At 38.8% G+C, this 23,554-nt stretch overlaps 1 protein-coding gene across 2 annotated transcripts in view; it reads right to left on the minus strand.

Moving 5' to 3' along the window:
* Positions 1-1,693: 1,693 nt before the first annotated feature.
* Positions 1,694-23,554, minus strand: part of LOC126484606 (ralA-binding protein 1) — a 124,660-nt gene continuing 102,799 nt past the window's right edge. For both annotated transcript variants that reach the window (XM_050108185.1, XM_050108194.1), the window contains exons 11-13: positions 21,864-22,047; positions 21,562-21,685; positions 1,694-2,025 (exon numbers count right to left, since the gene is read on the minus strand). In XM_050108185.1, the coding sequence (XP_049964142.1) occupies positions 1,915-2,025; positions 21,562-21,685; positions 21,864-22,047 (419 nt within the window). In that variant the 3' untranslated portion in view covers positions 1,694-1,914. The remainder of the gene's footprint in view (positions 2,026-21,561; positions 21,686-21,863; positions 22,048-23,554) is intronic.

Here is a 23,554-nt window from a genome sequence, read left to right on the forward strand (position 1 = left end):
GCAATGTTCTGTCTATGGATTTTCGTTTTAGAAGGTGTCAAAATTAACGTTTTGTTTTGTGCGGACGAGAGGGCATTGTTGTTTCATCAGAATCAAAGCGACCAGTAGTTTACTAAGATGAAACATGGATTCCCACGCATTATACAGCAAATAAAGGTTGGCAAAGTGATAGTGTGCGAGTAGTATTGTCAAACAGAAGTGCCGGTCAGAGTTTAATTGTTATTCATGTAGGCGGAAACAGGTGTTTCATAGCTCAAAAACCAAAACGTCTGACTATCACTCAGAAACGGAAAGCAAAAATACGTCGAAGCCCAACTTATGCCTGGCTTATTAGCAATGTCTTTAGCCATTGTAATTACTCGCAGTGTATTTACCCATTCGGAATACTTCTAGCCACAGTAGGTATTGGACATGTTTGACTGTAGTAATGTTCAACCATTTTTTTCCATAATTCGGGAAGAATAAAACACTCAGAAACTGCCATTGAAGGGCTTAGCAAAATTGCTTCATGCTTAACATGTAACCGCAGTATCAAACATTGCATTCGAATTTCCAAATTAGATTTCGTGTTCTGCTAAATTAGTTGTGAGTAAACGCATGGTGTGTAACAGGCTGGCAGCGCTCCACTCATAAGAATACTGTTGTGTACTCCAGACTACTTCCCCATCTCTGTTCCTCCAGTATAAACATGACGGTGCTGCTACAGTGGCGAGGAAGAAATTAGTCCTCCTCCCTCCCCTGGTTCAACAGGGGCGGCCAGAAGCAGGTAGTCGAGGCGCTATGCCACAGTTCCCGAAGCCGCTCCCTCCGAGGTTTCATTTCGAATCCCCTCTTGGACATGAATGTTGAGTTATGGAGACTGACCACATAGTAAAATTGGGCAGCACAGAAGTACTTGCTATAGAGAAGATTTATCACACCTGCTTGTTCAGAAAAGCTACTGAAGCGAGCTTGACTTCAGGCCAACACCAGCAATGGTAGCAGAATGTTTGACAATGCCAGCCACTTGTGCTGGAGAAATGTCAGTAAAATCAACAAACAAACAACTGAAGAACCAACAGGCAGCTTGTCAGAAGTCATTAGGGTGTAAGTACAGTCTTGAATATTTTGAGTAGCACCTCATAGCACATTAATACAAGTTTGAGATGTGCCCTGTTTTCCAAAATGATGGCAGCTGATATTTTCATAGCTTATTGTTATCTATAAATTTCGATTTTTGACAGCTTACAAACCCATGATTTTAACCCTTAACAAGATCACAGTGGTTGCGGAACACTAGAAGTCAAACTAACGCAAAGAACTTTGAAAGAGTTTCTTCATCAAGATGACTACTAATTCCTTCTCTTGCTATTTTTGAATAGAGCTGATGTGCTTAGAATTAACGTGTACAAAAGACCCTGTTCATCTGCTGAATCTTCAGATGTACTTTGTAAGGCATGTTGGAATGACTGTCTAAGTACAATTGTCAGTTTGATGCACATTCTTACATGGATAGCTATTAACAAGATCATCATTTTAATATACCCATAGAAAAGGGAGTAGTACCCTTTTATGGGATTTTTCTCACATTGTTTAAACATTTCCACACTCACAAAGTACATCTACGTTACACTTGAAGCTACCTAAGTTCTCTTACTGCATACTCCACACACTTCTGTTTCTCAAAGAGGATAATTTGAAATGGGAGTCAACATAATAGCATACTTATTTTATTACACACTTTGTACTACATATAATATCAGATACAGTTCAGTAATGAAAGCAGAATGATACTGTTACTTTGAGTGAACTAAAAACTTTCACCAGTCTGCTTATTGTAATAAAACTTTGTATTGGATAGGTGGAGTAATTAACTTCTTCATTATCAGTATCACCTCTTTCAACAATAAGTTCTTTGTTTTGCGTGTCACTAATTCATATTTGTTTTGACTCTTGTGAGAGTTGCAGAAGGCTGAGCTGAACTCTGAGGTTGACACATGCCTTTCTCTCATCCATGATGCATTTTATGAGGGTGGCCTTCTTTTGCTGAAAAACACCCAAGTAAAATTAACAAGAGCAACAAGTAACATAACCAATTAAATGATGGCTGTGGAAGTTTAATCTCTTATGAGAAGCGAGTTTTCAACTGCAACTTTTACAAACAATACTGCTTCACAGAGCAGAGCAGAGCATGCATGAATAATAAATTAAACTGGAACCTTTTCTGCTGTACTGTTCAATAAGTAATCAGAGTTATATATTATGTAAGATAAGACAATGGTGATAGTTGATACTTAAATTATATGCTTGGCATCACATCAGTAGTATCACAGAACACTGAAAGCTTGTTGTGTGCTACAATTAAATTTACAAGCAATAACAGAAAGTATGGATATCTTCTCGCTAGATGGTCTACACAGTGCATGTATGACAGTATAACAAGATAATATTCAACATGATTTTAAAAAGCATTTAGAGTAAACTCTGACAACTAATCTGAGGTGAAATCTGATTCCATTTTGAGATTATACATGTAATTCAGATATTTCTAAATTACCATCTTTTCCTCTACCTTCATAACTCATTCTGATTATCTACTGAAGGGTACAGCAGATCAGGTTACGCACGACATGAATTGTGATTGAGAACTTCTCTGATTTGTGCACGAGTGCTACATTTGTAAGTTTTGGCTGAAGATCACATTAAACATTTAAATTCTAGAATGCTTTTTTGTCAAAAATGAAAAACACACTCCATTACAAAATAGTGCACTTAAACTACACACACAAGGTTTTATGTGTACATACAATGTAAGGATAACTGCTGTTACTTAGACACTAGGTTGTCATGATATAAAGGAAACTTCTGTAAATTACAGAATTTCAACAAGTTAATGTTGAAATAATGTATCTTGAGTAACTGTGAAGATAATACTATATAACTAGTGATAATAACTCTTTGTAATTTTATATACTTAAGTGTTAGCTATGAAGAAATGGTAAAATACATCAATGACTTTGAAGTTTATAGCTTGCTACATGACTTATTTATAAAAAAAAAAAATAAAAAAAAAACGTTGTTAATACACGACAGTACATATAGTAGTATTAACTTATTTCACATCAGTTATTTGATCACACACACCATAAATGGAGGAGGAGGAGGATACAGTTATCTTGACCACCTCCAATAACTTTCTGTCTGGCAGACAAAAAAAATCAAGCAAATGTTGTTTAGTTACCAGGGGGCATTAACCAGCATGATAGCCTTTCTTCTATATTTGTTGGTACAAAGATATAAGCTGCAGTATGTCTTTCTTAAATAGCATCCTATATTTTTTATTTAATAATCCACTTTATCTCAAGACCTGTTCAGAAACTTAACACACTTTTCTCACATGACATACTGAAAGCTTTGGATCAAGGCAGTCAGGTAGGTGCACTATTTCTTGATTTCTAAAAAGCATTTGGCTCAGTGCCATACCTATGCTTATTGTCAATGGGGTCCCAAGTGAAATTTGAAACTGGACTGAGGACTTTTTGGTAGGGAGGGTGCAGTATGTTATCTTGGATAGAGAGTCGTCATCATCAGGTGTGCCCCAGGGAACAGTGTTGGCACCCTTGCTGTTCATATTGTATATTAATGACCTTGCAGACAATATTAATAGGAACCTCACACTTGCAGTTATCTACTATGGAGCACTATCTGAAAGAAGTTGCATAATTATTCAATCAGATCTTGACAACATTTCAAAATGGCGCAAAGACTAGCAACTTACTTTAAATGATTAGAAACATAAAACTGTGCACTTCATAAAATAAAACAAAAATGTAGTGTTCTATGACTATAATATCAATGAGTCACTGGTGGAATCATCCAACTTATACAATTGCGTGTAACACTTTTAGGGATATGAAATGGAATGATAACATAGGCTCAGTTGTGGGTAAAGCAGGTGTTACACTTTGGTTTACTGGTAGAAAACTGGGGAATGGCAATCAGTCTACAAAGTAGATTACTTATAAAACACTGGTACGACTGGTCCCAAATAGGATTAACAGGGGCTACTGAATCTATACAGATAAGAGCAGTACGAATGGTTACAGGTTTGTTTAATCCATGGAAAAGTGTCACAGAGATACTGAAGTAACTCAACCAGCAGACTCTTGAAGACAGCCGTAAACTGTCCCCAAGAAAGTCTATTAACAAAGTGTCAAGAGCTGGCTTTAAATGATGATGCTAGGAATATACTAAAATCCCTTATATATTGCTCACATAGGGATTGTAATGATAAGATTAGAATAATTACTGCAAGTACAGAGGCTTTTAATCATTCATTCTTCCCGCACTCCATATGTGAATGGACAGGGAAGATACCCTAACAACTGGTATAGTGGGACTTACCCTCTGCCAAGCACTTAACACTATGATGCAGAGTACAGATGTAGATGGTACCATTCACGTAAACATTACATAATTGAAAATGTAACACAGGACTGACTTTGACTGACTGTACTATAGTTCAATTCTTTTATCTTGGCGGCTCGCGCATGCCCGCCCAGACGCGGGAGATTGCTGCGTTGCCAGTTGCACACAACGCACGTGCCAATAGAAGCAGCGCCATAGTATAGCATAGTTCGCAAGCTTACGTGTAGGGGGGAGTGCGCAGTTCGTGAAGTAAAGCCACCACGGCCGCATTAACCCTTTCGCTGCTACAAAGACGTGCTCCCTGCATTCCGCGCTGTGCGCGATTTTGTCACTGCACTGCTCGCCTGTGCAGACACATTGTGTTCCGACTGCTTTGACACTCTTATCAATCGATTCCACAAAAACTATTTGGCCCAAAAATTAGATTTTTACACGTCTTCTTGACTGATACCTTCCCCCCATAAATGACTTAATTTTGTTTCGATGTTCAACGCAGTTATTATGCAGCATTAAATATAGTAAACCATTGCACGAAATTTTGAAGAGTTTGCAGAGGTAAAAGTCCATAGAGTATACTTTCTGTATGACCGATTTTAGTTGCCACAATGTTGAGAATGAAATGTGGACAAGATACCTAAATTTCATATAAAATTTACTGTATAACAAAAGCTCATTTAAGTACCACATAGGTGTCGTATGTAATATTGAGAAATATTCTGTCTTTCGCGACTGTAACAAAAGTTTTATTTACAATGAGCACGTTTGGCTTTATTTTAAAGCACTTCAATCAATCAAAAGGAAGTAGACATAATATGTTAAACAAAACCGTGGACTTACAAAAACATTAGGACTTGAATATACCGTCCATCAGTGAAGTGCTCTGAGCTATGTCAAATATAATTTTTGTGTGTGGCACACACAAACATCATTTATTTGCTAAAACACTGATCTGCCGACACAAACGTTGAATATTGTGTTACCGCAGCACAAAACTACGAGAGGTGACTTGGCAATGGAGGAGACAAAATGCTGTCCACTGAAGATGCTTCAAAAGAGAGAAACGTGTCTGGTCTAAATAAGTCCCTTATTACAGTTGCAGAAGAGGAATATATTTCAGTACCATTGGTAAAACTGCGACTGTGGAACAAAAACAAGAAAGAGAACATGAGTACCATTGTGTATGTGCCATATCTTTCCTTGATTGAAGTGCTTTAAAATAAAGCCAAACGCGTCCGGTGTAAATAATACTTTTATTACAGTTGCGAAAGACGGAATATTTCTCAGTATTACATATGACACCTATGTCGTACTTAAATTAAATGAGATATTGTTATACAGTAAATTTTATATGAAATTTAGGTATCTTGTCCATATTTCATTCTCAACATTGTGCCAACTAAAATCGACCATACGGAAAGTATACGGTATGGACTTCTACCTCTGCAAACTCTTCAAAATTTCGTGCAATGGTTTACTACATCTAATGCTGCATAATAACTGCGTTGAACATCGAAACAAAATTAAGTCATTTATGGGAGGAAGGTATCAGTCAAGAAGACGTGTAAAAATCAAATTTTTGGGCCAAATAGTTTTTGTGAAATCGAATGATAAGTGTGTCAAAGCAGTGGGCACACCATGTGTCTGCACAGGCGAGCAGTGCAGTGATGACAAAATCGCGCACAGTGCGGAATGCGGGGAGCACGTGTCTGCAGCAGCAAAACGGTTAATGAAGAGACAAAGCACTAGAAATTTCAAAAAATTGCATTCAAACGAATATAATTCGTGAAGTAAGGCACTTCGATATTGTTTTTAAATAATGAAAATATTAAGCACCACACAAGGTTTGAACTCATAACCTCTCGCGTAGCAGCCCAACACCTTAACCGTTACGCTAACGTACCTCGTCTGACTACAGACTGCCACGTCACGCAGAATACTGGCAAACACTGTTGGTATGACTATGAATTACTCACACTTCGTCGAAGTACAATAGGAAATAAACAATTACCGCTGTTCTTTATTGCGAAAAAGCCATTCGTGAGAGTGATACAAACACCTTTCCTTGCTATCGCCTGAATTAGGAGTCTTATTGCTTGTTTGGTTTAATTAATTAATAGAATATGAAGCAATTGGTATAAAGAATGCTTTTTCCAAACTTTCTATAAAAGAATGTCTGCTATCAAGACATTGCTTTTGTTCTATTACTTTATTTATGACTGAACGTTTCTAAAACTGAAGACACTCGTCCATGCTCTGCACTGCACTCGAGATATGGCAACGTCGTTCTCTGTTCATTGGCTGACTGTGTTTTGTGACGTCAGGTGCGCAGAACGAACCTAAACTCGGCCGCCAACATAAATGACGCGCACTTTAGAACACAGAACAGCTAACTGGGGTAATGTAACTTGTCTGATTGTTGGAGTTGACAGTAAATAGTGGGAACACAAGAAAAATGCACACTGCTCATTTAGTCAGCCGTCCTCATGTTCCTCATGCAAGTCTTCAATTGAACACAGTTGTCTCAGTGATGGGCGTGCATTTTATCGTGTTTCCATGTGTTTGTTGTCAATGTCAGCATGTGGATGACTTATATAACCTCAGATACCTTCACTTTGAGCTATTACAGTGGAGTCAAAGTCTACTTTGTGTTACATTTTTAACAGCATCATGTTAATGTGAATGGTACACTGTGATACAAGTTTGGAAAGGTCTTGAGGAGAAGAAGTGGATTACTGAATAAAATACGCAGGGTGCTCCTTAAAATAGGGAGAGTGAATGAAGTTCAGTTAGAAGAAATAAAAACTTTGAGTTTTGCAGTTGAAATCATAATTCTGTCAGGGACAGCAAAGGATTTGGAAGAACACAGCAAAATAACTGCTGAAGGCTGAAACAGATAAGTTAAAAATGCAGACTAGCTATTGCACAAAAAGCATATTTGTAAAAGAGAAATTTGTTAACACTGAACACAAATTGTCACCAAGTGTTTTCTGAACTGTAGCCTCATACAGATGTGAAACCTGGACAATAAGCAGTTCAGACAAGAAGAGAACAGAGGCATTTGAAATGTGCTGCTACAGAAGAATACTGAACATTAGATAGGTCAAGTAATTAATGATGATGTACTGAATCAAGTTGAGGAAAAAAGAAATTGCTAAGAGAAGTCACTATTGGTAGGACACATCCTGAGGCATAAAGGAAATGTCAGTTTGCTAATGGTAATGGGTGGAAAAACTTGGGGGGGGGGGGGGGGGGGGTAGTGTGTAGTAGAGGGTGACCGATAGATGATTACAGTAAGCGCAGATTCAAATCTGCTGTAGGTTCAAGTAGTTATTCAAAGATGAAGACTCTGGCACAGTATAGAGTAGTGTGGAGAGCTGCACCAAATCAGCCTTCGCACTGAAGATATCAACAAAAATATGTACTGCTGTTCATGTTCTGTAACAAACAAAGATAAAATAAGGGCAGTTATGCTGGTTAATTTCACTCTGCTACCTAAACAACATTCTCGTTATTTTTTTAAATTTTGTTTCTGGACAAAAAAAATTATTTGTGGTGGTTAAGATAAACAGGATACCCTGTAGTACACCAGAGTTGGAAAAGATACAATTTCTGCTACAATGTTGATCTACTGCCACGTTAGACAAGATATTGGAAGAAGAAAGAAGACTTAGAGACAAAGAAAGAAGACCACTGCCCGAATGTAACTGTGGGGCAAAAAATTAAGCTACAGAGCCTAGAAAAACGTGCAATGTGAATTTTGTAGCATGAGCTTTCAGTGGTGTAGACAATACAAAATATGGGCTGCAAACAAATAATATGGTCTGATAATTCAACTTTTTTCTGCTACAGGATGTGTTTACGTTTGGAGAATACTATGAGAAGTGAACAATGCAGTCTTCAACTGTTAAGCATGGCGGAAGTTCTGCATTTGTTTGGGTGGCCATATTGTAGTGTCCAGTGGATCCTATAATTACACTGCAGGTAGCTAGCAATCACAGTATCTAAATATTATTGATTGACTCATCAAACAGTGGCAGGAGCGCGCGCATGCACACAAAAGAGGTTTAACTTACGCAAGCTTTCAGACTCAGTGGCTCCTTCTGACAGAAGAGCTGAAGGGGAAAGAGGAGGGGTGAAGAAAAAGGACTGGAGAGGTTTAGGAGAAGGGGCACTGTTCGGAAAAGTCACCCAAAACACCGTCGCTGCCACTTGGTTAGTAGATTTTTTTACCTATCTAGTAACATTATACTGTCAAAAACTGATTATGTTTTTGTTATAAATACTATCGATAGAATAAATGTTGGAACTTCAGAAATCAAGTTACATATGTTGTCCAACAATAAGACCATTGCGCAAAAAGAGTGGCGCATTGTCAGAAGAGAGTACATATTCTGAGTGACACGGAGAGACAGTTCTGCGGCAGTGTGGTAACAGATGCATCACAGTGTGGGAGTGAAATGGTGTAGCACCTGTAAACGAACTCTAAAGTTGAAATACATGAAACAGTGTGATTTTTGTGGGCAAAATCTCTAAACTGCACATAGATTCACTGTAAAATTCTGGTGACATATGGACTAATTGCAATGTTACCTTCACCTGTAATGAGGTGATGCTGGCAATTTGACCAAAGCCACACAGATGTGGGTGGTGCTGACAGGGAAGTCCAGATCTTGCATTATGTGATTTCATATTTTCAGCACGCTGAAAGAATATCTGGGCGGGGGGGGGGGGGGGGGGGGGGGGGGGGGGGGATTTTCCAAAAATTAGAATATTCTCAAAGGAGTTCTTCAATGGCTCTGTGACCAAGAAGTGGATTTTTATCATCAAGGAATTAAACAATTAGTAGAATGCTCCAACCATTGTGTACTGGGAATTTGTGACTATGTTGAAAAATAGTGTCATGTATCTGTGCCACTTTGAAGTGTAATGCAGCATTCAGTAAAAGTTACTTGGCCTGATGTGAAAATGTGTAACCTGTTTGAAGTCTGCTTGTAAAAAATATATATACACTGCTGGCCACCGTAAGTGCAACACCCTAAAGGAAGCATCCGAATCAAGTGAAATTTACACCATGGGTTTGCAGCGATGAGATATGCAACTGATTAGAATTTCAGTGCAGACGCACATCACGCGCGCCTGTGGCGCCACCTCATAGCGCCATTTAAGGCTTGGCGATTTCAACGAGTGTACATTCGGCACGTGTGTTTACCTTGTGGTTGTTTCACAAGACGATCAGTTATGCCTCGTAGACAACAGCGAACATCGTTTGATAAAGTATCCGAGTTCGACAGAGGAAGGATAGTGGCTTACCGAGATTGTGGATTATCATACAGAGAAATCGCTAGTCGTGTTGGATGAAACCAAACAACTGTAATGCAGATATGTGACCGTTGGATGCAGGAGGGTACGACGGACCGACGTGGTCGATCGCATTCACCTCGGTGCACCACTGCACGTGCTGATAGGCAAATTGTGCGCATGGCAGTGACGGATCGCTCAGTGACATCCCGAACCATAGCACAGCACATTGCGTCTGTAACGCATCATCCAGTGTCTGCGCATACCATTCGACGCCGTTTACAGCAGAGTGGTCTGTCCGCAAGACGTCCATTGCTTTGTCTACCATTGACGCAGAACCACAGACGTCTCCGTCGCCAATGGTGTGATGACAGACAGATGTGGACAGCAGAATGGAATGACGTTGTCTTTACTGATGAGGCACGCTTCTGTCTGCAGCACCACGATGGTCGGATTCGAGTGTGGAGACACCGTGGAGAGAGGATGCTGGACAGCTGCATTATGCACCGCCACACTGGTCTTGCACCGGGTATTATGGTATGGGGCGGTATTGGATATTACTCTCGCACGCCTCTAGTACGCATTGCCGGTACTTTGAATAGCCGGCGCTACATATCCGAGGTGCTGGAGCCAGTTGTCCTTCCTTACCTTCAGGGCTCGGCCACAGCCATATTTCAACAGGATAATGCGCGACCACACGTAGCACGCATTGTCCAAAGGTTCTTCGTCAATAACCAGATTGAATTGCTTCCCTAGCCGGCTCGCTCTCCGGATCTTTCGCCGATAGAAAACATGTGGTCCATGGTTGCTCAATGAGTGACCCAGATTACATCCCCAGCTGCCACACCAGATGATCTTTGGCAACGTGTGGAAGCTGCTTGGGCTGCTGTACCCCAGGAACACATCCAACGTCTCTTTGACTCAATGCCGAGACGTGTGGCAGCGGTGATCTCCAACAATGGCGACTACTCTGGCTACTGATTCTGGCAGGAACCACATGTCACAGACGTCTGTAAACGTAATCATTTGATACTTGGTCAACATGTTATCTACAAAATAAATTTTGTTGTGCTACCTCTTGTCTTTCTTGGTGTTGCATTTATGGTGGCCAGCAGTGTATATATATACTGGACTGGACTAGGTGGTGGTGGGAGGGTGCATGGGACAGGTTTTACACCAGGGGCGGTTACATTTGTAAAGGCAAAGCAGCTTGTGTCTGTGTATGTGCGGATGGATATGTGTGTGTGTATGCGAGTGTATACCTGTCCTTTTTTCCCCCCTAAGGTAAGTCTTTCTGCTCCCGGGAGTGGAATGACTCCTTACCCTCTCCCTTAAAACCCACATCCTTTCGTCTTTCCCTCTCCTTCCCTCTTTCCTGATGAAGCAACCGTTTGTTGCGAAAGCTTGAATTTTGTGTGTATGTTTGTGTTTGTTTGTGTGTCTATCGACCTGGCAGCACTTAAGTTTGGTAAGTCACATCATCTTTGTTTTTAGATATATTTTTCCCACGTGGAATGTTTCCCTCTATTATATATAGAGGCATTTCACCAGATAGGCAAGGGACTGAGCACAAAAAAAGAAGAGGGAAATATACGGCTAACATTTCACCAACAATGAGGTGGTCTGAGACGCAGCAGAATTTCAGAATGAAGGAAGATTGTGTAATATCCTGTTAGCAATGAGGTTATTAGAGACAGAACAGAAGCTCAGACTGAAAGCAGGAGGACAGAGAAAATCATCCAGTCTTTTTGAAGACAACATCCCAGCATTTGCCTTAGATAATTTATGGATATCATGGAAAACCTAAATATGGATGCCCATATGAGTATTTCAGTCCTCATCCTTCCAAATGTTAGTCCAGTGTCTTAACCATTTTGCAGTCTTACTTGGTCGGGGGTGTGGATAGGATAAGGATGAGGATGAGAAGGAAATCAGCTGTATCCTTTTCAAAGTAACCATTTGTCCATTTGCTGAAACCACAAAGAACCTAAACAAGGATTTTAAAAAGGGGTGGGAATCCCAGTCCTCCTAAACATGAGTCCACTGCAAGACCCCCTTAAAAAGGGCTTGCATTTTGGATAATGTAGATCAGAGCTAAGAAACTCATACTGCCATTTGGATTCTCCTTCCCAAAATCTACTTTTCTGAACTGCACAGGTAGGAATTCTCCTTACAACGTATCCTTTGTTACTGCAACCCCATCTGACCCAAAAGTTTGCTAATAATCCATGTCCTTCAATTGCCCTTCCTCCATCTTTCTCTCTTTTTCCGTGCCCCTGTCCCCACACCAGCCTTCACTCAACTTGTTACATTTCTACTCTACCATAGCTCACCCATTCTGACCTTGCCTTATCACTTTCCTCTTTTTCATACCCTGGGCCCTACATCTTTACCTATTATTTCCATTTTACTGTAAGTTTTTCTCCTAGTGGTGCCTTCACTAGAGCCAGTACGTGCTTCATGTAGCGCCTTAGTGTGACCTTTTCTGATTCCCTCCCAACAGGTTCTATCTTATCCACATATACTCTGACTGTCCTCTTGGGTGCTAGTACACGTTAGGGTCATTGAGAATCTGTATAGTATCTTCTCAGAATCTCCATCCATGGACACATCCATTGTGATTCTACACACAGAACTGAGAATCACTGGAACAATGACATGGTTCCATTCCTGTATCAGTCATTGTGTATACCGTCAGTGTGTCTGTCTCTGTTGCTGCAGCAATGAAAACTGCAACACTGTTTGCTGTTCTGACACTCTTTGTGATTCAGATTTTGTCACACTGTCTATGTGGTACTTGTCTTACTGCACAAACAATATGTCTGTTTTGCAGGTGGGACTAGCCGACAGCCATTGATATCCCGCTGGATATTGATTATAGCCCTCCCCTGAACCCATTGATTCCACATTCCTGTTATTTAATGCAATGAGAGCAGCAATATTGCAGAATGATAAACTGCTGTTTTGATAAGCCACAATTTGACAACTGTCAAATTCAGACACATGATGGAAGATATTTCTCTTTCTTACATGAGCCATAAAACAATCTACTCAAAAATAGTTGGCATTCAAATGTGATTTTTGAGTGCTTGTGTAATCTTTCCTTGTATACAGAATGTAGATTGAGTTACTTCTAGCTTGTTTGTGCAGTTGCACTGAAATGCTAATCGTGTCCATGTACGTATTGCATTTCAAATACATTTGATATTCATTGCATGCAGTCTTTATGATGCAGATTTAATGGCCCACAGTGTACTTTCCCGCATATGTGATTCATGCATAATGGGGCAACACCCCATTTCTCTACACATTTTACACCTTACGGTACATAACCCAGATGTTTAATCAGTGACTGAGTGGCCTTCCCATTCATCTAGCCTTAATTCCTAACATTTTTGGCTCTGTGGGAAATTTAAAGGAAATGGTGTATTACACACCCATTAGGAATGTGCACACTTATATCAGTGGGTGTCACATGCCAGATGACAGCCAGGTGTCTTTGCACACATTGGGGACTGACTGAGGAGGATGTGTAAGAATAAGAGGTAACCAAATTAAGCACCTCCTGCAGTGTCTTCAAACTGATGGTTATAAAAGGACAGAATGTTCCATATTACAACAAATTACTCTAAGACAGTAAATAAATAAATATCTGACTTGGACAGAAAACAGTAGATGTGATGTACATGTACAGACAAACAAATGATTAAAGCTTCAGAAAAAAATGGATGATTTATTCAAGAGAAAGAGCTTCACAAATCGAGCAAGTCAATAACACATTGATTTGAATTGGCATTGGTGGAATTGTTGGATGTTTTCCTGAGGGATGGTATGCCAAATTCTGCCCAACTGATGAGTCAGATTTCCAGATTCCCAAACTTCTTGGAGGGCCCTGCCCTTAATGCTCCGATACGGTGACCTTGCTGGTCAAGCTGGGTTTTGGCAAGCACAAAGACAATCAGTGGAAACTCTCGCCATGTGCAGGTGGGCATTATCAAGCCCAGGATGGCTTGTCATGAAGGGCAATGTACCGCTGTGCTGTAGGGGTGCCACGGATGATAACCAAAGGGGTCCTGCTATGAAATAAATAGCACCCCAGACCATCACTCCTGGTTGTCGGGTTGTAGGATGGGTGACAGTGAGGTTGGTATCCCAGTACTGTCTGGGGCATCTCCAGACATGCCTTTTATTTATTTTATTTATTTATTTATCCTGTGGATCACATATTGTACAAAGTACACATGATATAGGACAAGTCATTTTTCTTAACAAATATGTAGTTTGGAGAAAAAAAATAGGCAATGGATTGCCATTTAAAAAAATGTACACAAAATTGTTCGTTGATGAATATAGTAACTTCACACACAGAGAATACAAACAATTTACATGGGGAACTAAGAAACATGTAGGCAATGTAGTGCTACTTTAAATTTACACAAATAATCACTGAGATTACAGAATAGTGAAAATGTCAACTGGAAACACAACAGAAGGACAATGTCATTTAAAAACTACATTAAACATGAAATTAACATTGAGATTTCACAGACAATTAAGTTTTAATACTAATAGAATGTGTACTTGTACATTCAAAAGCGAGTTGAAAAATTTTGGGAAGTGAAACTGAAACATAGTTGTGTATAGTAGAAATTAGGTTATTTTGCCTACAGAATGTTTTACTCTAATCACAGTATTTTACAAAGGAACTTTATAATTTTGCATTTCCAGGAATTCTTGTACTGAATAGAAACAGTGCTTTGTCAGAAATGCCTTTAGTTTATTTTTAAATATTGGATCTGGAGCAGTTTTTATTTGTTCTGGAATTTTATTGTGTAATACGACACCCAGATGAGTTATATATTTTTGGTATGATGATGTCCTTGAAAAAATTTGATGGATATTAGATTGCCCTCTGGTATAATGAGCATGTATATCATTGTTTCGGATTAATTTGCCTGTTCTTGAGAGGTATTCCCTGGTGAATAGGATTGTTTCTTGAATGAACAGGGATGGGATGCTTAGAACATTAAGTTTTATAAATTGACATTTACAGGATTCCAGCTTTTTGAGGCCACAGATTATCCTCAGTGCTCTTTTTTGTAGTTTAAATATATTTGTGCTGTGAGTTGAATTTCCCCAAAACATGATTCCATAGCGGAGCAATGAGTGGAACTGCGCATGGTATGCTTGCATTAGTGTGGATTTACTTGTAGTAGATTTTAGTATTCTTAGTCCATAGCACAATGATGAGAGTTTCTTTGATAAGTTGTTTATATGTGTGTCCCATTTTAAATTTTATTGGACCCATAGACCCAAAAATTTTGTTGCATTTACATTTTCAATTTTATCGTTATTTAACTTTACTTGGATAGTTTTTTGACTGGATGTGGGAATTAGATGGAAGTTGATACATACAGTTTTCCCACTATTAACAATTAGGCCAGTTTTGTTAAACCACTCAGAAAGTTTTTCCATAGAGTTATCAGATATTGTCTGAAGGGATTCAGGGCTAGATCCAGTCAACACTATGCTTGTATCATCAGCAAACAGGATAGTTTTTTGTGGGCTCATACGTTCAACAAGATCATCTATGTAAATGAGGAAAAGTAATGGCCCTAGAACAGAACCCTGGGGAACACCATATCTTATTGTTCTTTCCTCTGAGAGGAAAACTGTGTTATTTATTTTATTCTGTACATTAATATCGTATTGAAGTGATACCTTCTGTCTGCGGTTTTGTAGGTAAGAGCATAGCCAGTTGTGAGCCACACCTCTTATTCCTCTTCTTTCCAATTTAGCAAGCAGTATTTTATGATCTAGTACGTCAAAGGCTTTAGAGAGATCTAAGAAGATACCTGCAGCTATATTATGTTGGTCAATTGATTTCAGTATGTGGTCCAACAGTTCAAAAATTGCTGTCTGGGTGGATAAAGATTTACTAAAACCATGTTGTTGAATGCTGATTGGTGCGTGGTTTTTTATGAAATTTATAAGCCTGTCATAAAAAAGTTTTTCCAGGATTTTTGAAAAGATGCTTAATATAGATAATGGTCTATAATTGGATACTAAATCAGGGGAACCTTTCTTTAGTAATGGTGAGACTTTAGCTATTTTGAGAGCATCTGGAAAAATGCCAGTTTTTAATGATTGGTTGTAGATGGTTGATAATGGCTTTACTATATGGGGAGCACACACCTTTAATATGAGGTCAGGTACTTCATCATAGCCACTAGAGATTTTATTGCATAACAATTTTATTATGTTCATAATTTCAACAGGGTTTGTTTCATAAACAAACATTGTAGCATTAGTGCTGTCTGAGGTATTGGTGGAATTGAAGAACGATACCTTGCAGTTTGCCTGAATGAGATCTTCTGCTAGTGAGGTGAAATATTCATTGAACTTGTTTACAACTGTGTATGGATCTGTGACCTTAGAGTCATTAAGTGTTAGAGAAATGTTTTCCTTTTTAGATGTTGAACTACAAGTTTCTTTTTTAATAACTTTCCACATAGCTTTCATTTTGTTTGAAGAGTTTCTTATGAAATTGTCATTCCATAAAAGTTTTGCCTGTCTAATCACTCTAAGATAAGTTTTTTTGTAGGCTTTACAATAGTCAGAAAATTCTTCAGTGACTATGTATTTTTTGGAGCAATATTGGAGAAATCTGTTTCTCTCACTAGAAATTTTGATTCCTTTTGTTACCCACGACTTTCTACTTTGATTGCTTGAAGTTTTTGTTTCAAAAGGAAATGCTGTATTAAAGTAATAAAGGAAGGTGTTATGGAAGCTTAAGAACATATTATCAACAGTTGTTTGCATGTAAACACTGTCCCAATTTTCCTTAGCTAATAGGAAGTTAAAAATCCTAATATTGTCATCTGAAAAGTTTCTTCTTTGAAATACTTTTTTTGGGGCTGATTTTACTATTTTCCATGTCAACGCTCAGTACCTGAGCATCATGGTCACTGTATCCCATGCTCAGTACTTCGCCAGTGAATTTGTAACCAGTATCAGTTATGAAGATTTGATCAATTATTGAATCAATATGCTCTGTTGATCTTGTTGGAGAGTGTATTGTGGGGATCATATTAAAGGATTTGGTCATGTTTAACAAATCAAGTTTAGCATTACTGTTTTTTGATAAATCAATGTTAAAATCGCCACAAAGTATTATTCTCATATTTAATGAGCTGACACTATTCAGCAGAACTTCTAATTTGGTCATAAAATTTGGAATATTACTACTTGGTGCTCTGTTTATAATTATATAGTTTAGTTCAGGCAGCTTAACCATAGAAACCTCAAATTCCTTATCTTCAGATAATGCAATCTGTTCATTTAGGCCTACCTCACTGAATTTTATCTGGTCCTTTACAAATATAGCAGTACCGCCATGTGTGGAGAAATTCCTACAATAGAAGCTTGTTAATGAGTACCTTGGAATAGAGGTTGACTGAATTTCTTCTTTAGACAGCCAGTGTTCGGTAATACATATTACATCTGGATTTATTTGAGACTGAAGTAACACTTCCAGCATTTGAATCTTATTTCTGAATGACTGGACATTACAGTGTAATACAAGAAATGATGAACTTTGTGACTTTTCAGTTAAGGGTTTAATTAATTTCTTTTCTAAAGGTATTTCTGACACAGCACTTACCCTAAAAAATTGGCCGAGATTTTATTTTTGTGTGTGGCTTCTTGCACGCAATTTTCAGTAGCAGAGATGGTTTTGAGTGGTTGACACAGTTCTGCTTCCATCAAAGCTTCTGTTTTTGGCCTAAACCATTTTGTAATTTGTGGTTGTTTGGCGATCTTGATCCTTGGGGCTGATTTCTTCAGGATATGATTTCGGAGTTTTTCTACTATTTGATCTTTTCCTAACATATTTAAATGTAGTCCATGAGCGGTATGAAATCTTCTTCCTAAATTGTATGTATCAATCATCTCTACATTATGGAATGTAGAACATATTTCTGATATCAGTTTGTTTGCAATGCAAATTTCTTGGTTGACACAGGAGCAGGAAGGCAAATCATAACGATGAGGAATGTTAACAACGAGTACATTTGTATGTAATAGGTTGTTTAAGCATTCCTTCATTTCTTTTGCAAACCCTTTTGTTTCATTCCTATATATATCGTTTGAACCACCTAGAAGCACGACAAAATCACAATTACTTAAGTGAGATACATCAGTAGAGTTTGTTAGTTTATTTACCTCACAAAACTGGGCTCCTGGCTTCACAAAACCTGTTACCATTAAATTACATTTATCTTTCAATAGTGCTGAAATTCCACGTCCATGACTGTCACCAAGCACACAAATTTTTTTGTTCATCACAATTTTGGGGCTAGAAGGTTTTGAAACGTGTTTTTGCTGTGTAGATATATTCTGTTTTTGCACATTCGGTAACCTTTTTTGATAACTATGAACCTGTGTTAACTTTGCGGTCTTGGGAGCAAGTTTATTGTATGCAGCAGAAGTTTGTTTTTCACAATGACCATCGTTTGTAGTAGGATATCGAATTTGTTTTTTTGAGCTATTACTGAAGAAGAAACACTATTTACGATATCTGCACACTTTATTTTTCACGGACTCTGTTGTGTTGATGGTCATTGGGGCTAAAATTGAAGTGGGACTCATAACTGAAGAAAATTCTACTCCACTCAACGAGATTTCGGGCTGAAGAAGTATCTGGAGACACCCCTGACAGTGGTAGGGTACCAACCTGACTGTCACTCATCATATAATTTGACAACCAGGAGTGATGGTCTGGGGTGCCATTTCATTTCATAGCAGGACCCCTTTGGCTGTCATCTGTGACAACCTTACTGCACAGGGTATATCAATGATATCCTACACCCGTTTTGTTGCTTTTTAATGGAAAGGCATTCTGGGCTTACGTTTCAGCACTCTAATGCCTGTCTGCACAGGGTGAGAATTTATATTGGTTGTCGTTGTGCTTGCCAAATCCTACCTCAGCCAGCAAGTTTAAGAGACCTCTTCCCAATTGAGAATGTTTGAAGCATTATGGGCAGGGCCCACCAACCAGCTCAGGACTTTGACAATCTGACGTGCCAGTCGGACAGAATTCAGCATAATATCCCTCAGAAAGACATCCAACAACACTATCAATTAATGCCAATCATAATATCTGCTTGAAAAAGGGCCAGTCATGGCCGACTTGTTCAATTTGTGATGATCTCTCTTTAAATAAATCATCCATTTTTTCTGAAGTTGCAATCATCTGTTTATCTGTGCATGTACATCACATCTACCAATTTCCATTCCATTATGATAATTCCTTGATTGTTGCTTTTTTAAGTGTATGTTTTAGCAAATTTTCTACTAGTTTTGACCAGTACCTACTCTTGTAAGAAAATGAAACATATTTTTTTAAACATCCTATATTTGAGCAGATTTTGGTTTCTGGATATGCCTAGTAAAAGGTAGGACACATATGCATATTTAAAAATTGTTTAACTCTGATTTATAAATAAGCATGTTTGTAAAATTTCTGGCAATAAACCTTTGGTCATCTTTTCATTGATGTTTAGCCCATCTAATACAGGCTCCACTGTATGTGGCCCGGTGCAGTCCCTGTTGCTGCAGCCATCAATAACCAAAGGGAGAGAAGTCGTGAATACCATCTATCTGTCAATTGTGTAAACTTTGTCTGCATGTTGTATTTTAACTGTTTGTATATTATATTTTCTGAGGTGGAAAGAGGGGACCAGCTCATCATTTGTCTAAATGAATGTGGGGAATTGCCTAAAAACCTCACTCAGACTGCTCATGGCACACACATACATGCGGATTTAATCTGGGGCTGGCTCACCTTCCTGTCTCACAAGCTAGTGTGCTGTGCATTGAGCTACATCACCAGGTTAGCAATAAGTCCTTGGTAACCTTTTTTAAATAAAATTAGAAATTTAAGAAATAGTTTTATAGTTAAAGTTTTGTATTAGTTTTCAGGCTCCCTCTTCAAACTGACAGCAGCAGGGTACTAGAAGTAATTTTGCTCTGATTACCAAAGGGGACTAACAAAGCGATATTACCTATGTCAATATATATAGCCTGTGTAATTTTATAGTGGATAGTAAAATGCTATTATTTTTTTGAAAAGTCCAGCAGAATGTAAGAATGAGTTCCATTCCAAAATAATGTTCTAATCATGTAAATGAAATATGTATAACAAACCACAATGGAAGACAGTATATCGACTTTGAAAAGATAACAGAATTATGTATATACACATACAAAAAATCTGAAATTGCTGTTCATTTCCTCTTCATACCTTCAATTATGGAAATCAACTTCAAAGTGCCAAAAATTACAGGAGGAGGATAATATTTTGATTTGAAGTTCAAATATTTTCTTGGATTGCTTGCAAATATTCTAAAGAGAACATTTCTGGAAATAACTTACAAAGTGGAATGAAATTATATGAGCGTATCATGTTATTGACTGGGAGACCATGGCCGGTGTTGTTCGGCTGCCTTGTGCAAGTCTTTTTGTCACCACTTCAGCTACTTGAGAGCCCACAATCTAGAGGCAGCAATACTAACCACTAGACCATGAGCTGAGTGCAATGACAATCATGTACATGTGTGAGTTGGGGGGAAAAGATTATTATTATTAATTTTACTGAGGTTACAAAAGTCATGGGATAGTGATATGCACAAATACACTTGGTGCTAATATCGCTAATGTCACATATACAAGGTATAATAGGGCAGTGCATTGGTGGAGCCATTTGTACTCAGGTAGTCATGTAGAACAGTTTCAGACATGATTATGGCTACACGATGGGAATTAACAAACTCTGAATGTGGAATGGTAGTTGGAGCTAGATGCATGGGACATTCCATTTCAGAAATATTTGGGGAATTCAATATTCCAAGATCCACAGTGTTAAAGAGTGTGCCGAGAGTAACACATTTCAGGCATTACCAAGAACCATGGACAACGCACTAGCCGATGGCCATCACTTAACAAGCAAGAGCAGCCACGTTTACATAGAGGTGTCAGTGCTAACAGACAAGCAACACTGCATGAAATAACCACAGAAATCAATGTGGAATGCACAACAAATATATGCATTAGGACAGTGTGACAAAATCTGGTGTTAATGGGCTAAGGCAGCAGACAATGAATGTGAGTGACTTTGTTAACAGCACGACATCACCATCAGTGCCTCTCCTGGGCTCATGGCCAAATCTGTTGAAGCCTAGACAGTTAGAAAACTGTGGCCTGGTCAGAAGTGTCCCAGTTCCCATTGATAAGAGCTGATGGTGTGGCACAGACTCCAAGTTGTCAACAAGGCACTGTGCAAGCTGGTGGTGGCTCAATAATGATGTGGGTTGTGTTTACATGGAATGGACTGGCTCCTCTGGGTGTTTGGCTACTTGGAGACCATTTGCAGACATTCATGGATAGCATGTTTCCAAACAATGTTGGAATTTTTATGGATGACAATTTGCCATTTCACCACGCTGAAATTTCTCATGACTAGTTTGAAGAAAATTCTAGATAATTCGAGTGAATGGTCTGGCCACCCAGATTGCCCAACATGAATCCCATCAAACATTTATGGGACATAATCAAGAGGTCAGTTTCTGCACAAAATCCTGCACCAGCACACACTTTCTGAATTATGGATGGATGGTTGTAGAGGCAGTATGGCTCAATATTTCTGCTGGGGACTTTCAGTAACTTGTTGAGTCCATGCCATGTCAAGTTACTGCACTACGTCAGGTAATAGGAAGTCTGACATAAAATTAGGAGATACTGCATGATTTTTGTCACCTCAGTGGTTTAATATTATTGTTATTATTATTATTACAATACCTGCAGTAATAAATTCTCTCGCTGCAAGTCAGTAATGCGAGACTCTATTTCTAAATCTTCTGCATCACTACCATCCGTATCAGAGGCAGAACTGCTTCCATCTGAACTAGTTATTTCTAGGCTCCTGAAAAAAAGAAGAAATTGATTAAAAGAAAAATAATGACATATTGCATAACCAATATGACAAACATAAATTGCTTAGAAACATTTTTCACAGCAGAATTCTTCAGTACAGTTTAACAACAGGAATATGCAGCTTTCCTGCTGTATGACCTTCATAGCTGCTAAGATTAGATTATTACCTGTAGCCACATTTAGATTTAATTGCGGCAATCTCAGCCTGGAGTCGCTTCACTTCTGCCTTCTCTCCTGCTACGCGGCCCTGGAGGTCAGCCTGGAGATTTAACAGTTCACGGTATTCCAAACGCAATAATGTTTCTTCATGGTGAGATTCAATGGAGTCCTCCACTTCTGGGGAATGATGTTCTGCAATTTTCCATATTTAATTTAATGTTGTATTACTGCCAGTGCAAAACAGAAATTACACTAAATGATAAGACAACGTACGCTGAAGTGACAAAAGTCATGGGATACGTCCTGACATCATGTCAGACCTTTTTTGTCTGGCGTAGTGCAGCAACTCAATGAGGTATGGACTCAACAAGTCATTGGAAGTCTCCTGCAGAAATATTGAGACATGCTGCCTCTATGGCCATGCCCCATGCGCCTAACTCCAACTACCTTTCCACATTCAAAATCTTAATTCCTATTGTGCAGCCATAATTACAACAGAAACCTTTTGATATGAATCACGTGAGTATAAATGTCAGCTCTGCTAATGCACCGCCCTTTTATACCATGTGTACATGACATTACTGCCATATGTATATTAGAGTCCTGCATGACCGAGTAAGCGAGCACAAAATACGGGATGGGGCAAGCACACCCTAACTGGATAGGCTGCCCGCACTAGTTCTAGTGACCGAGCATAGAAGCCGTGACCGAATACGTAGCATGTAACTTCAAACACATTACACGTGTCATTGTCCGTGTGAGACTGCAGCCAGTACGGGCTTCTCATTTGTGGTGTCTCTCTCTCTCTCTCTCTCTCTCTCTCTCTCTCTCTCTCTCTCTCTCTGTAATCATGCAGTGCGAGGAAGCCAGTGCAGTAAGACGTAAGATTGAAACCAATGTTTATACGTTGAAGAGACAGGAAGGTCTAAAAAGCCAAGTATGGAGCACATTTTTGTTGGTTGTAGACGAAAACAGTGTATCTGCTGGGTACGTATCGTGCATAAACTGCTCCACATTATTATGTTTCCAATCGGGAACCACTCATTTAAAGAAACACAGTTGCAAGAAACCTCACAAAGATACAGCTCCTTCATGGATACAGGCAGTAATAAAAAACAGTATTACAGCAAAGTGTGTTGCAGTGTGTGCGAAAGATATGAGACCTTTCAATGTTGTTTGCAGTGAAGGTTTCAGAGAAGTAGGCCATGCATTAATACATGTAGGTGCACATTATGGAGAAGTTAACGTGGCAGATGTCATGCCACATCCCTCTACTATAAGCAGACATGTCAAAGAACAAGCTGATGTAATACGAAACAGCATAATATCTTCTGTTATTGCAGAAGTTATTAATAAAACATGTGCTGCGACAGTTGATATGTGGACTGATTCGCATAATCAGGTGCACTATTTGACGCTTACAACACATTACATTAACACAGATTGGTCTCTTGTGATCAATGCTTTATTTACAACAAAATTCCCGGACGTTAGGAAGACGGGAGTAAATATTATAAAAGAAAGTACTCTATGAATTTAGCTGTGTTATGCACCCGCTCTTGGACATGTTACTTTTGTATTAAAAGAGAGAGAGAGAGAGAGGCAGAGATAAATACATTGTGTGTGTGTGTGTGAGAGAGAGAGAGAGAGAGAGAGAGAGAGAGAGAGAGAGAGAGAGAGAGAGAGAGAGATGCTTTGG

The sequence above is a fragment of the Schistocerca serialis genome, chromosome 1 (assembly GCF_023864345.2).
Source record: "Schistocerca serialis cubense isolate TAMUIC-IGC-003099 chromosome 1, iqSchSeri2.2, whole genome shotgun sequence".
NCBI classification, from domain to species: Eukaryota; Metazoa; Arthropoda; class Insecta; order Orthoptera; family Acrididae; genus Schistocerca; species Schistocerca serialis.